General features: G+C 30.8%; 1 protein-coding gene across 1 annotated transcript; it reads right to left on the reverse strand.

The window, feature by feature from the left end:
• Positions 1 to 714: 714 nt before the first annotated feature.
• On the reverse strand, positions 715 to 10,740 carry LOC145938060 (uncharacterized). Its single transcript, XM_083041400.1, has 5 exons — positions 10,574 to 10,740; positions 10,386 to 10,491; positions 9,437 to 9,553; positions 6,336 to 6,405; positions 715 to 3,193 (listed from the first exon to the last, which is right to left on the reverse strand). Coding segments are annotated over exons 1-5 (369 nt in total). The 5' UTR covers positions 10,575 to 10,740; the 3' UTR covers positions 715 to 3,118.
• Positions 10,741 to 14,317: the final 3,577 nt, after the last annotated feature.

Consider the following 14,317-nt stretch of genomic DNA (forward strand, 5'->3'; position numbering starts at 1 on the left):
AAGAATTCTGTATTTACCGACAGAAAGGTATAATTTTCTTCTCTCTTCACTGTGTCTTTGCAGAGGGAGTCGTAATCTAATTTTTCGTGATTTCATTAACGCCTAATTTTAGTATTGTATATATAACATAGTATAACGTGTCCTCTAAAAGATATATATATATTATTTCTTACATATCATTTTCATGAATAATTCAAGGCAATCATTCAAAATCTGTTTAATCAAACCTTTTTGTGCTTCGAAGACAAATTTGATATAAAAAATTTATATCTAAATAAATAAAATCACAGAATTTTCAACACAATCTCTGAAATGTCAGCTATTAAACATATTAATGTAAACTTTAGCAAAGCGTATTACGATGATTATCTCCTTTCTCTCAAAAAATGACATTCTATTTGCATCAGAATAAAAAATTACTTATACACTAATATAGACGCGTACAATATATTATACGTCTATGCTAATATATATATATTGACCCGCTCATCAATATTTGAATTGTCAAATTACGTGATTTTTGAATGATAGATTCTCATTTATATGAAATAAACGTATATCGAAATAATCAACTGGCATCACGAGATGGTGAGATTTTCTAAAATAAGAAAATTGTTGAACAACAATCAATAATAATATCCGAATGATATTTTGTTCACCAAGTTTTATATCTCTGTAAGAGCGAATGTAAGAGAAAAGAATAAATCGCATAAATAATCGATTATTTCATTTTATTGCATTCACAATTGCGTATACATATTTGTTCAAAGTAATCGATGTGATTAGTAGATGAGAAAGAAAATGAAAATGTGTCAGTGCTTGTGTGTATGTGTATGATACTGTGAAAATTTTCTAAGAATAATTGATTTGTAGTTTATGACCAGCACAACGTAGTTGCATTTACACATGTAATATGAAAATAAATAAATAAATAAATATATATATAAATAAATAAATAAGTCAATAATTAATAAATATATATATATATAGAGAAGAAAAAGAGATACTCAAACCGACATACTTTTATTTTTCAGCAATTATATTCCTGCACTTTTCGTCCATTTAATGAATTAAAATTCCATAGTTTTCAAAATTTGATTATTTTTTCCTGTAACTTTTTTGTCAAATTACATAAATTTAAAAACAGCGGTAATAATAAAATATCTTTTTTGATATTACATTTTTCTGCAATATTAGTTGCAGGTTTCTAAATCTGCTTTATTTTAATTTTTATCTATATTGATTGTGTTACTGTGAATTTTTAATGAGACGATTTTGAGAACCATTTTCTCAGATTTCAATTTTCATTCGCTAAAGAAGAACATTAATTCAAGGAAGAAATGAAATTGTTCGAAATTGCATACAATTTCATAAGAATATCCGCAAATATACATTTTCATCGCTTAAAACACTATATATGTCGGTTTTACTATCTCTCTTTCCTTTACAAATAGGTTTATATTAAATATTATAAATGCAATAAGTATTAAATATAATAAGGAACGTGTAGACTCATGAAACGCGAGTCCAATTAATACTAAACTAATTTCTCTAAATTAAAAACTTAAGGAAATAAATAAAACTCGTCTAGACGAGTTAATCATTTGCTAAAAGATAATTTCGTGTCAAAAACACTTCGTGCAATATTTCTCAATACACAGTCGCATCTGCGATAAATTCCAATCGACAAACAAATATGCTTTTTTTGTGTCCGACATAAAGTATCATTTCTTTTCAACATTAACGTAGAAAGAAAGGAGACTAAATAAGAATCTAATAAAGGCTAAATAAGAAAACATGGCCGAGCCCGGAATGCAACATATGCTCGCGTGGCGAACGTAAAAGTTTCGAAACGATTAATATTAATTTTGGTCCTTTATGCTAACAATAAGGTACAAATCAATTTATGCGTTACAATGGAAGAAAAACAAATTATATCAGCGATATAAATTTGTGCGTAAAAGACAGAACAGACGTAATTTTGCGGATAAACGTCTGCAAACACTATTACATTATAATTGGAAAGTGTGATTTGTATTCTAGAAAGAGATAAATCATGGTCACGATATAATACAATTAAGCTCCATTTTTTTTGTTTCAGAGCTTTGTGTCATCATCCTCGATGGAGAATAATATTGAAAGTGGTCGCGATGATGGATTGAACGAATCGGTGAGTAAAATTAAAAATTACACGATATGGAAAAATTGAGAAATTTCGTAAGATTCTGCGTCTTTTTTTCTTTTAAGTGAAAAAACAAAAGTCTCTTTCCAAGTCTCAATGTCATCGTGAATAATCGAGAGATCACGCGTTCCGCGAAACAAACTGGCGCAATCGAGAAAAGCCAGTTTAGAATGACGATTGCGTTTTCTTACGAAATTCCGCGATCTCTGTATGTAATAGATACAGCAATCGCTTAAATAATCGACGCAGCCGAGGAAGGGCTGAGATTAAAAAAACCGAGAGAAAAAAAAACGGAATTATGCACTTTTTCTTACGAATAATTACGAAGTTATAATTTTAATTATTAATCCATCTCTAATGAATAATTAACGCGATTCGTGCAAATCAGATCGCGAAAGAGATTTATTCTGCCTTATCGAGAAATGTACCTTATATAGAAATAAATTACACTCATTGTCACGAATACTGAGACAATATTCACATATATAAAAAATACTGTGTGTTCTCGTTAAGTCTCTCTAAAATACTTAAATAAAGAACGCAGTTCGGGGACACGATCACCCCAAGGAGAAGACTACCGTGTTACTTTGCACGGTAATTTATGCCTCATATACACTTTCGTTATCTCCCGCTGTTGCCGTCTAGTTCATTTACACATGTTACGCGAGTAATTCTTCTGCTTGTTGAGTGTTAATTATTTACTTCTTCAAGGCGTAAAAAGTCCGTAAAAGAAACTGAAAGCTCACGACTGACGGATCACTACTGAGAGATCAATTAAATGCGAGTATGTCTGTGTGTGTATATGTGTATGTGTATGTGTGTTTATCCTTTTTAATTGCTCTACTTCCTCTTTCTCTCTTTTTCTCTCTCTTTCCTGTGTTCTCCACTTTTTTTTCTCTTTCTCTCTCTCTCTCTCTCTTTTTCCTAAATTCCGTCTCATTCTCGAATGACGCCGAAAAGCTTCTGAATTAAATCGTCCGATAATCTCTGTTCCTCCCGCTGATCTTCCTTCTGCAATTAGAATATACGAAAATGAAATTAATTTTCTGACATTGAGATCCGTCACAGCAACATTGGGCAATTTTCGCTATAATGTATAATATGTATATTATAGCGATTATGTTATCCTCGACTCTCGCTTTGCAGAATGTTTACAGAGTACTTGGACAAACTTGTAGGGTCTAAAGAAAGAAAAAAGTTTATATATATACCTATAGTGTAAAAAAGTGGACGGTTTGCGAAGTTATAGTAAAATAAAGTTTATGTTAACGTTATTATTAAAATAATCATCAGTATAAACATTTAATTTATAATTATAAGAAATGCTCATATAAACTTTTTTCCTTTATTGACGTAAGAAATACGTCCTAGAAGTTTGTCTAAGTATTTCGTAAGCACCCTGTATAACTACCTGTTGAATGTTACGAAGCAATGGCTGATTCACTTTGACGATTATTTGAAAATTAAAGACGACAAGAGCAAATAAATAAAGGCGGAGAGGACAAGAGAATGAAGAATGAAATGCGAATGTCGGGTTGCATGATGTCGAGAAATCGTTAATTACGCTGTGAAGTTCATTAAGTTTGCACGCGCTGACGGTTCGGTCGGTCTTTCCTTGTCGTAGAATTATTACCGAGAGCAGACATATGACAAATGACCAGTCGAGAGAGAATGGCTACAGAACCAAAAGTGTTGCGACCGCACGTGATGTTGTATTTTCCATATAAAACATTTGTTACAGAAATAAAGTATATAAATTCAGGGTGTCCCAGAATTAGTGGTACACCTATTAATGGCAGATTCCTGGGATCATTTGGAGACGATTTTTCCTCAGCAAAAATGTCGAGGCACCAATAATTTTCGAGTTATAAGCGATTAATCGCAAACTAAGTTTTGTGAAAATAAAATATTGTTACGTCCATAAACTTCACAGTGTGTGTGTGTGTGTTCTTTTCTCTTCTCCGATTTATGCAAATCAGCGTTTTGCGGAAAAATTAACTATAAATTTAAAATAGAAAAGTCGAGAAAAGGACTGCGAAAGAGCCCGAGGCCAGACCGACGAAAACATGTGAGATTAATAGAACAAATAATCGATCAATTTCCTCATTATTATAGAGGGAAATAATGTCGAAATCTCTCGCTCGATTCATGTTATCAGCCGAAATCAAGAATTAATTACTCGCATATAATTATAAAACTCGAATTAGAAAACATAAAACAGCGATTGCGAGAGAGCCCGAGGACAGGCTAATGAAAATATAATCTAACAATATATTTAATAATTTCCTAATTATCATAGGAAGAAAACCTCTCGGCCGACACTTGTTATCAATCGAAATTAAAAAGCCATTATTCTTACAAACGAGAAAATCATTATGGAAGAGAGTAAAATTCGAATGCTGTGACTATGAATCACAAGACTCAGAACTGCCCTACGGGTGGGACAGACCTGTATAAAAACGGAGAATCTCCCAAGAGTATACACACTTAACACTCAGCAGTTGACAGTTAACAGTCAGTAGTTACCAGGAAGGTGAGAAATTCGACAAAACCAAAACTCCGAGGAGGCTCTCCGTACCAACCCGCCATCACCGTTCGTAAGCTCAGTCGGTCTTCCTCTTATTTTACACCAAATAGTAAGTTATTTGTCCCAACCCTTTTCTTCTTTTATTTATATCTATATACTTGAAACAATTCTTGAATTCAGAATTTTAGAGAGCTTATTACTCTCTTATTAAACTTCATAATCGTCTAATCGTCTTCCGTTCATTCTAAAAATCAAGCAAAAATTCTCACATTAGAGGCGGAGCTCGCGTATTCTTTATATCACTCCAATTATTACAACTCTATAACTAATGAAATTGAATAACTTTGTGTGAATAATTTTACATCGAATAACTATATGAAATGCACGCTAACGAAGAATCTTAATCAAAATAATAACAAATAATAATAATAATGATAACAATTAATATTATTATAAGAACTTAAGGATTGTTTCAAGACAACTGTTCTCCCTTATGTTAATGCGATTCATTCTCGCTCTCGTGAACAACTCGTAAGAAGAAAACGTCACGTTTGTAATCAAACGAGCGCGAACTCGTCGTAATCGACTCTGGCTTGGGGCTCGGCAATTTCAATTGTAAAGGCCATTGCACGTGCAAAAATTTTAGTCGTAATCGTAAGGCCGTAAGCAAATCGTCCAATCATAGAGAAGAATTATCATAACGTAATAAAAATGCTTGACTGTGATTGGATGATTTGCTTACGGCCTTACGATTACAACTAAAATTTTTGTACGTGCAATGGCCTTAATTGTCACTAATATAATATAATGATAAGTTACTCTCACACAACTATTCATGGAAGGTGCTATCTGTCAAATATATGTAGAGACAATAATTTAATTCTTTCAATCTAAATAATCTATGTATTCCTTCAACCCATTTTATTTTGTATTATAATTAATTTAATGAATTCAGTTAGAACTAAAATAAAGAATGTCAAATTATATTCATTTATTAGTTTGAATAAAATTAAGTCCTAACAAAAGAATTTAGTAGCCGTCCTTTAACATCTCTATGTCTCTCTTCCATCCGCCCAAGATCGCACTAGGTCCTGTCCTGTGTAAAGGGGATTAAGTTCCCTTACCGAAAAAGGACCACCGAACGAATGCTCGAGATAAACAAGGTAAAAGCGCCTATCTCGTTGATCTGTTATCGGGGCCGATTTGAAATCGTTCAAGTTGAAATCTGATAGATTTCGAGTAATATTTGTTACGACCTCCGTAAGGCCCATCCTTCCCACAGGCCAGGACGTAACAATATTAACAAAATCACATTCTCAATTAACTTCAAGTAGAATTTACTTTAATAGAATTTTAATTTAAGGCTTAGTTACAAAGATACATGATGGCAAAAATTGGAAACATGCAAAAAATGATAGCCTTCCTCGAGATTTTCGCTGAGGAGAAAGCATCTCCAAATGATCCCAGGAATCTGCCATTAACAGATGTACCACTAATTCTGGGACACCCTGTATATAAGCAACCGAGAAAACAATTCTTGCTCCGCACATTCATTTTCGCGTAAAATTTATCAGCAAAACAAGGGCGCACATGAGTTTAATAGCTTATACACGTATATTATCTTACCCAAAGTAAGGGACGAATCCGACTGGATTGACCCAGAATTGATTGCGTGATGGATCTTCGTTTGCGCCCTCTAAAAACAATAATAAGATTATGTTAAAACTTGAGCAGTAGATTGTATAAAAAAATATCGATTATCAAAAATTATATAAACGCGTTAATACTTGTTCAAATTAGTATTATATATATATATCGTGTTTATATAATTAAATTATTTTCAACAATTAATCAATATTTATTATATTTATATTTATATTATTTATTATATCATATTATTATGTAATATTTATATAATATTAATTATATTATATATATATTATATATATTATATATATATATTATATATTATATATATGAATAATATATACATATAATGAGTCAGTGCAAGAGATGTTCAATTTGTCACGTTAGAAATTCAAGTTCATGGGCATCAACATTTTACACTCGAATTTCTGATATTATTATTTTTTAATCAGAAGAGGAAATGCCATATGTTATCGAGATATTCGTGCGATCACGCTGGGTGCTCGTGTATCAAAAGAAACGAAAAGATGACGCCTTTCTATGCAATAATCATGCAATCATTGAGGATCTGTCCATTTACTATGATATCAGACGTTTAGACTTTATCGCCGACAAATAAACATGACAGTCATGCAAATTATGACGCATAATTTGTTTATTGAAGCTTAATTAATTGCTTCCCTGATAATGTCGTCGTCGAGATACGTCGCGAAAAATGAGAAATTCTCTATTACTGAATAACTAGCGAGAAAAATCTTATCAACTGGCGTTTCTTTAAATGTGGTATTCATTTTTTATTCTGTCTCTCCCTATAGTGACAACCGCAATCATTTAGATCGAAAAAAATAGTGTCAAAGTTCAGAAAAATCCGTGTGAAAATTATTATGTCTGAGAACATATTTTAGTTTTCAAATGTGTCTAAAATTTCTTCCAAAAAGTATATTAAATCATACAAAATATATCATTTAGCGTACGCCATTCTTGAATATTTTAGCTACCACTTATATGAGAATGTGTTATAACACACCAAAGATACAAAAGGAGGAGAGAGGTGGAATCGCTTCCAATTTCCATTTATTAATTGAAGAGTATATGGTGGAATTACTTGCGATGTTCATATTCCGCGTTAATTACAATAATGGTATGTTGGCGCTTAATTAATTTACTCGTGGAAACAGTCACATTCGATTTATGCAGTTGGGATCCTTTGCAGAGAAGTATAAGAACATATCTGAGAATCTATCTGAGAATAGAAATTTATTCACGAAACGTCCAACATGTAGTAACTTAACCTAGTTTAGGGGTTCCATCTTCATCGTTATCTTCATTCGTCTTTCTGCTCTTTCTCTCGCACAATCACCTCTTTTTTTTCTCTTTTACTTCGTTGTCTCGATGCAGTTATGTGTTATTCATTCAGTAGGCACCGTCGCATACGCACTCGCGCAATTTGTATTCGAAAGTGCTTTTTATCTTCTTCTTCTTCTTTCTTTCAATTCTTTTTATGCTTAAGATCAATAACACGCGCGAAACGAATGTCGATGTCGTATAAGAATAGGGACAAGATTATTATTAAAAAAAAATATCTTCTACTATTGTGCTATTTTATATTATTCCTCGTGAAGATATTTCTCTAAGCACATTGTACGTTCGAAACGTCCTTCATTTTCCTTGCATTAGTTTCTCGATATGTTAGATTACTCGCGCAACTTTTTTTTATATTCGTTCACTTTTTTTCTTATTTAATGTTTTTTTAGCTACATGATAAATGCAGATGATTTAAAACTTTGAAGAAATAAAAAAAACGTATAATTGCGGTCAATAAAATCTTTAATAGTAGCATACATTTTGTTTTAATGAATAATATTTTGTTTACATATTTATTGTTATAAGTATATATATCTAATTTTCCTTGAGTTTTATCAAAAACTTTACCGTTTATAAAATATATTCCAATATTTACTGAAGATAAAGTTACATATATATAATTATATATTTATAGTAATTACTTTATCGTATCTCTCTCGAGAAAAATAGAATTTCGCGTCAAACATATCTGCATAATAGTGATAAACTCATGAAAAGAATGGCGTGAAATTTATGGAATTTCCGGAGTTAAGGAAGAGATATCATTTATCATAATTATGACTAACTTTTTTGCAATTTAATCTGTCTATGTTACGACAGTGCAAAAATGAAATTTGGCACGAATCGGTTAGCATATAATTTAAAAATTCTAGGACCATTGGTAATATAGTTTTTTAAGATACGTTTAAGGAAAAGTTTAGCATATATGTGTACACACACACTTACACATACATTATATATATGTATATATGTATGTATAATATTATATATGTATAAGCGAGATTATAAATATATATATATACATATATTTTATAAATATATTTTACATATGTTTTATATGTATATATAATATGTATTTTACATATTATATATATATATAAAATTATAATCTTGTGTATGTGTATGCGCGCCCATAAATAATTGTAGGAAAAAATTGATAAATTAAGAATATATGGGAGATACAATTGGAGACAAAAATCTATACATTTTATAGAAAAGCGCTATAATTTAATTTCCTAACTTTCTGTTTCCAGCATTAACACAACCGAGTGCTCAATAATCGAAGAAAAAGCCAGAGTTTTAACAAATTATTATTACTTTCTTCTAAACGGTTTAGTGAATGTAAATGTAATGTTTTTGTAACATTGTTCTTTAAAGTTCCAATTATACATGTAAAAAATTTGAAATACATAGTATCACTTTGTTCAATATTTTTAACGTAATATAATCGATTGTAGTAACGAATTTTTATAAGATTATATGTAAAACTAGCGGAAATTTAGATTGTAATAACTTTTAAGGGAGTTTGTGAATTAAATCTAAATTTTGACAGTAGCTTTAATATATCAAAGTGGAAACAATGTGTATAATTTTCATGAGAGAGAGAGAGAGAGAGAGAGAGAATTTTGTACCATTTTTAGATATCTCCCGTATATCCTTAAACCAAATTATATCATCATAATTATGGCGAAGTAAAATAAAAAGGGCAAACTTACACGACAGCTGGATCCACTTTTCCGAATGCTACGGGAACCGCGACACCCTTAACATTTTGCAGCGCCAAAATTGTCTCGAGCTCGGCGAGTCTCTGATCGGAAAGGCGTCTATATCGACTGCAACCAAAAGATCGAAATGTTACAAATCAATCGAATATTCTCATAGCCATTATCAAAAAAAAAGATATTATCAATCTGAAGAAAAAAAAACGCGAGAATTCTTTTTAGAATTGATTTTATGTGCAAATCCCTCGAATTGCCTTAGTCGTCAACAATCGATTATAACCAGTGACATTAATTAATTTTAATCTCGAAATATGTGGCAAAAGATTCATCGCTTTAATAACCACGCTAATCTTACGAGCGTACGTGCAACAAAGCTTTGATTAAGTTCAATAAACGCAGGGGAAGGTTTCAGAAAAGAGAAAAATCTGCCGCTTCATCTGCAGAGATTATTAGATTCGCATTATTATTATTCGATATCTAGATGATAACTATTAAATTATACATATATTGTACAGTCGCTCGCAATTATATCTCATTCACACAACATTTAAATTATATATTATATTTTATTTAAAATTATAATATATTGTTTTTAATATCTTTTATATAATCTTTAACATTCAGATTTTATTTGGAATAAATTGAATTTAGTTATATATGTTTGTTAATAAAAATATTAGGTTTAATAAAGAAAGTAATAGAATCATAGATTCAAAATAACAGAACCCCATAATATACAAAATGGAAGCAAATCGGGGCGATTTAAAAGCCAATGGCAGTGAATTCGACAACGAGGAGAAACGACATGTGTCGCAACAATTTCGCAAGTTGCCTCATAGCGTCTGAAAAAGCGCGATTTCCCGGAATGAGAAACGTTCTCGTTCAAAGGCCGCGATTTCGTTTAATCTCTTCCTCCGACTTGATTTTTTAAAAATCTCCGTACCTTAGATGCCAATCGGGTGGCCTGATGTACGCCGTTTCCGACATTAGTGCTACGATGAGGACGCACAGGATCGTCGCGCTGACCGAAAGATTCATCTTCGCACGCACTACAATCAATTTAAATAACGGAGTACCAAAAAAAAAAAAGAAAAGAACTGTCACGTAATTGATCACGATTTCGTCACACACTTGTCGCTTCTTCTTTCCTTTCTTCGCGCGCAATCTCTCTTGAAGTTCTCTTTATATATAACTTCTTTTCTTCCCTTTTCTTTTTTTCTCTTCACTGATCCCCGACTCCAGCCCGACTCGATTTGCCTTCGATTCTTTCTCTTCTCGTTGTCTTTTGTCTCCTGGTGAACTGTAGCTACTCTCGGCCGCATCGAGCATATATACCCGACGTAACCGCCCTCCCCCTATCCCCACCCCTCGACGACTAGATCGCCCCCACTTTATTATTCATTGGCGCATATCCACCCTCGCTTTTTACGCGCGATACCTGCTCTCAGTGTTTGCTGTTATCTAAATAAAATTATATAGATGATTATCTAGATAAAATTTTTGCAGCATCTTATCTTTATATAGATAATAAAAATATGTATTATATCTATATCTGCATCTTAGATGAAAAAATGTGTTATCTTTATTAAATTATCTAGAATAATGTTCAGATAATTTGATTTAGAGTCATAGCACATAAAAATATTTAAATAGTAAACTTAAACAGTAAGCGATAAAAACTTACAAATGAAAGTATGAATATATTTTTATATCCCTTTTAAAATTTACATTTTTTTGTTTACATAATCAGTCAAAAAATAATATTATCTGGAAGTTATCTAGATGAATCGCCATATAATTTTATCTTTTATCTAGATACATTTAAAACAAAATCATCTTTATCTTATATAAGATAAATTTACATCATCTTTATCTAGCTAATTTTAAAATCATCTAAGCACAACACAGACTAATCCTTTTCTCTGAATTCATCAATTCGCAGTGTTTGCTGATATTTAATTGTAAATGAAATTATATAGATGATCATCTAGATGAAGTTTTGGCGTCATCTTATCTTTATATAGATAATAAAAATATGTATTATCTATATCTGCATCTTAGATGAAAAAAAGTATTATTTTTACTAAATTATCTAGAATAATGTTCAGATAATTTGGTTTAGGGCCATAGTACATAAAAATACTTAAGTAGTAGAACTTAAAAGTATATGAATACATTTTTATATCGCTTTTATAATTTTATATAGATGATCATCAATTTGCAGTGTTTATACTGATATCTAATTGTAAATAAAATGATATGGATAATCATCTAGAAGATGAAGTTTTGGCGTCATCTTATCTTTATATAGATAATAAAAATATGTATTATCTATATCTGCATCTTAGATGAAAAAAAGTATTATTTTTACTAAATTATCTAGAATAATGTTCAGATAATTTGGTTTAGGCCATAGTACATAAAAATACTTAAGTAATAGAACTTAAAAGTATGAATACATTTTTATGTTTCTTTTATAATTTACATTTTTTTACAACTGTGTTTACGTAAGCAGTTGTAAAAATAATATTATCTGGAAGTTATCTAGATATATTTAAAATAAAATCATCTTTATCTTATCTAAGATGAATTTACATAGTTTCATTTCAGCTTTATCTAGCTAATTTAAAAATTATCTAAGCACAATACTACCTCATTCGGCTCTTTTTCCTATAACATAGGTATATTTTTTCCATATACCTAACATGTTTTAAAAATTATATGTATTTGACAGATCACCCTCCTCTTTCGCTCGATTATAAAAATCGTGAGATATATTATATATTTTTCAAATCTCAAAATCTTTTAACCATTAAAATCAAAAGAAAATCGCGACACACACACACACACACACTACTATGAGAAATAATAAGTGATGTCATCATCAAGTGCATCCATTACGCTAGAACGAATTTTCCAATTTATAATAATTTTCGTTTCTTTGCATACTTAAATTTGCCAGACTTATGATTAGTAATAAATAGACTCGAAGCAGTATCTCCAGTTCCTTGAAAACTAATTACGATGCCGTGTACTTAAAAAAGTTTAATTACTTTCTTTGTGTGTAATTATACAAATTAGTTATTTTTTACGCAATTCTGCGTCATGCTTCAACAATTCAATACGCGCGTGAATGCGAGAACAAAGGTCCAGCTTTCAGGATCCGTTATACCTTTCTGAAGAGACATGACGCTTCTTCTCTCTTCTGTTATTCCCGACAGCGGTATATTTTCTTAACGACACACGCAAGGATGAGTGATAGAGGATTAATAAAAGCAACAAGGCTACCTCATAAAAAAGAAGAAAAAGAAACCAATTACAAAGTGCAAGGAATCCTAACTTAATAATGCGACGATAATGTGTTTGATGACAAGTGACAAGCGAAGAAGAAGCGAATCCGAATCTTTAAATTAAAAGATCTGTGTGTGAAGCTGTATATTTAAGTTTAATAGACTCTCTTTCATTCATAAAATTATTTATTTTACTCTCTTCCAGATTTAGAATCTTATCGCAAGACGCAAATAACGACACGGACGACAGACAATAAAATTAACGCAAATACACTAGTATCATCGTCGTTCATGATTGTATCGTAATTTTCTCATAATTGCCTCAATGTTTTCCGCTTTATCTTTCTCTTTCTCTCTCTCTCTTGCGTTGTTGTTATTAATAATTCGCGCCTTTATGTGAAAAGTTTTCCGCATGAGAAGATTGTACGAATATTTCGTTTGTACAAGAACACATGTATTTTTTATATATGTAATCAAATAATTTGTACATAATTTGGGAAATACCCGGATATAGGATGCATCGCGCCGTAAGACAAGTAAAATAATCATTTTGCCAAAAAAATGAATAATTGTCGATATATTTATAAGAAATCGATATGACATCAGTATATAAAGAGTGTTTTTCCGACACTCATTCCTATTTTTTGCAATTTTATAATAGTAACATGAACAAGGCAAACAAATATTTGATACGTTAAAATTAATTTATTTCGTCCAAATAATATCAATAAATGCAACAAAAAAATTGTCGAAAGGTTAGGTCAAAAAAGTTATTAAGAAACATATTTATCTCAAAAACTCTTGCAAAGTGGAGAACAAACATCTCTTAAAAAAAACACTCCTTATAAGTAATTGTATTATTAATACGCATGAAATATTTAAAAAAGACAATAAAGAATTATTTATCCGTGGATTCATATTTGTTTAATAGTATATTAAGTTTATAAAAAATTATCTCGTCTAAAAATAATCCTTAGAATCTACTATATACCTAAATAAAATTTTGAATTAAATTACATTTTGCTATTAAAATTCTAATTACGAAAACCTGTGATTTGAATATTTTTATTAAAAATTGTAAGAGATAGCTCAAAGCGATAAGAAAACGCGGATATGATCACGCATTTTTTACGTCAACTTTTGTTTCATTTAAGTACTCCCGCGCATATTGCATATTGGTTGACGCAACTACGTTGCTGAAGAGGGAAATACCTCTTAGATACTAGGAAATATGACAAACGACTTGTGTGTGTATGTGTGTGTGTGATGTGTTCATTCGTAATCTCCCGAGATCTGTTTGCAGACGAGCGGTTATCAACTTTAACTACTACTCGATGACTGTTGATCTATTTTTAATCTTTAGCCGCGCTAATATTACATATTTTTATATCACTCTCGATTATGTACATGTACCATATATTGAAGCGATATGTTACGTATATCGAAGCGATATGTTCGACCGTGATTTGCGTAATTTGTTTATATACACATATCTCATTATGCAATACATTCGTTAAAAAAAAAACTATATAGAACATTTGGAAAAATATTGATTAGAATTGAAGAAAAAACAAGTACAACATGT

Source organism: Prenolepis imparis, unplaced genomic scaffold (assembly GCF_030444845.1).
Source record: "Prenolepis imparis isolate NDT839.2.m4 unplaced genomic scaffold, iyPreImpa1.0 SCAF_7, whole genome shotgun sequence".
Taxonomy (NCBI): Eukaryota; Metazoa; Arthropoda; class Insecta; order Hymenoptera; family Formicidae; genus Prenolepis; species Prenolepis imparis.

Excerpts from the sequence above, each read along its gene's own strand:
- LOC145938060 (XM_083041400.1), bottom strand. Across the intron at positions 6,406-9,436 it reads AAAGTGGATCCAGCTGTCGT|AGGGCGCAAACGAAGATCCA; the intron begins GTAAGTTTGCCC and ends TATTGTTTTTAG. Across the intron at positions 3,194-6,335 it reads GGATTCGTCCCTTACTTTGG|AAGGAAGATCAGCGGGAGGA; the intron begins GTAAGATAATAT and ends TTCTAATTGCAG.